General features: G+C 51.6%; 1 protein-coding gene across 1 annotated transcript; it reads left to right on the forward strand.

Annotated features, from left to right (window-relative positions):
* The first annotated feature begins 451 nt into the window (after positions 1 to 451).
* On the forward strand, positions 452 to 1,270 carry LOC125506296 (putative cyclin-F1-1). Its single transcript, XM_048671147.1, has one exon. It carries the CDS (start codon positions 452 to 454, stop codon positions 1,268 to 1,270), a length of 819 nt encoding a protein of 272 aa, XP_048527104.1.
* The last annotated feature ends 685 nt before the right edge of the window (positions 1,271 to 1,955 follow it).

Genomic DNA, 1,955 nt, shown 5'->3' on the forward strand with positions numbered 1-1,955 from the left:
ACCTCTCATATTTGTTGAAGTATGGAAGTAGCGTAGACAGATAGAAAGACAACTGAAAGAAAGACTAAGTTGCGTGATGTATGGACCTGGTGCATTACGTCGACTGTACTAGTAGAAGCTAAAATGTCTGCACACACACACACACACACTATATTGATGTACTACCTGACTACGTTGGCGCCACGTAACAACCTGGAAAGTATTAAGGACAAAAAATAAGAAATAATGCAAGTCCGATTCGGTACCTAGCTTAATTCCGAAACTTAATGGGTTCGTCTCAAACCCGGTCAGGGCACCCGTATCCCATCTTTATATACATGGCGCAATGCGATCGCCAAAGCCCGCTTCTCTTTCGTCGGCTGCTGATCGACAGACACTGCACGTCCCGATCGGCGACGACTCGACTGCCATCTCCCCAGTCGCCGGCAGCCCAGCCCTCGCTGCGTGGCCAATGCTGCTCCAGCCGATGAACGACCCGCGACAAGCCGACGTCCCGGCCGTTCATCCTGTCTCTTGGGTCATGGGCGCCCGGCGAGAAAACCCGGGGCTCAAGTGCGCGGATCCCTACGAGCCCGACGTCGACGCGGACCTCCGGGCCAAGGAGAGGGAGCCCAGGGAGCACCCTGACGCCGACTACATGTCCAAGATGCAGCAGGGCCACCTGAGCCCGTCCATGCGCGCCGAGCTCGTGCTCTGGATGGACGCCTTCGCCCGCCACCTTGGCGGCCTCCCGGAGGGCACGCTCTGCCGCGCCGTCGCCTACCTCGACCTCGTCCTGTCCGTGCGCCCCGTGCCGGCCCAGGACGAGGCGCTCCAACTCGTGGCCGCCGCCGCCGTCTCCCTCGGCGCCAAGCACGAGCAGTCCTCCAGCGGGCGGAGGCTCGACGCCCAAGTCGTCGAGGCGTTCCTGGGGACCACCGTGCACGTGGTGGAGGAGATGGAGTGGGAGCTCTTCATGGATCTCGGCTGCGCCATGGACGGCCCGATCGCGTACACCTTCATCGACCACTTCACGAGGTTCTTCCAGCGGGAGGACGAGTTCTTGGTGAGGTCACTGGCGCTTCGGCTGGTCAACCTAACGTTGCCGTTTTTCGGGTTCGTTGGACGGATCCTGCCATCTGCCGTGGCTGCGTCGGCGCTGTTCCTCGCCAAGCAGATCGTCGGCGTGCCGTTGAGCCACGATCTGGAGGAGGTGACGGGGTACAAGGCGATGGAGTTGATGGATTGCATATGCGCCTTAGAGAAGCTGCTTCCTAGGAAAAATCTCTAATCTGTAAATGACGTGCTACAAGGCCATGGAGTAGATGGACTGTGTATGCGATGCACCTCTGCGGATGTCGTTATTTGTGAACCCTAATCCAGATAATGTATGTATTGTGCATGAACAAAAACCGTATTCTTTATGGGGATGTGTATAGGAATTTAATTAGTTACGCAATGGAACTCAAAATTAAGTCCGAACTCCATTGGCATTCATTCTACTGCCAGTGTGATATGAGTCCCAAATTTTGATAAGTGTAAGATATGGCTGGGGCTGTTCTTCAATTCTTTTGTCTTCATTTCTTTGCGGAAGTAGCTAATCCGAGTCTCTATACGCCTGTGGAAGCGCTCGTGTATAGTGACCGGATTGGTCTTAAATAATGGCATTTGCAATCATAATATCCTATTTTAAAGTACTAAATTCATGCAAACACATGCACATTGATTATTCTGGCCAAACATAGTTTTGTGCACACGAATACAAATTATCGTACTTATAATAATACAAAATCTAAACATAGTTCAAACATAAATATTATTCATAGTGCATAACTGAAAATTTTAAAAGCAAAGTTTACTGATTTTCATTGTGGATCTACATGTGCTCCACAAGATCATTCAGAAGTTGCATATACACCTATTGATCTTGCAGTTGTCCATGCATCTCCAAAAAGTTGGCAATGCTCACTGCCTCT

The sequence above is a fragment of the Triticum urartu genome, chromosome 5 (genome assembly GCF_003073215.2).
Source record: "Triticum urartu cultivar G1812 chromosome 5, Tu2.1, whole genome shotgun sequence".
In the NCBI taxonomy this organism is placed as follows: domain Eukaryota; kingdom Viridiplantae; phylum Streptophyta; class Magnoliopsida; order Poales; family Poaceae; genus Triticum; species Triticum urartu.

Coding starts and splice junctions, on each gene's coding strand:
- LOC125506296 (XM_048671147.1), top strand. CDS start 452: ATGCTGCTCCAGCCGATGAACGACCCGCGACAAGCCGACGTCCCGGCC.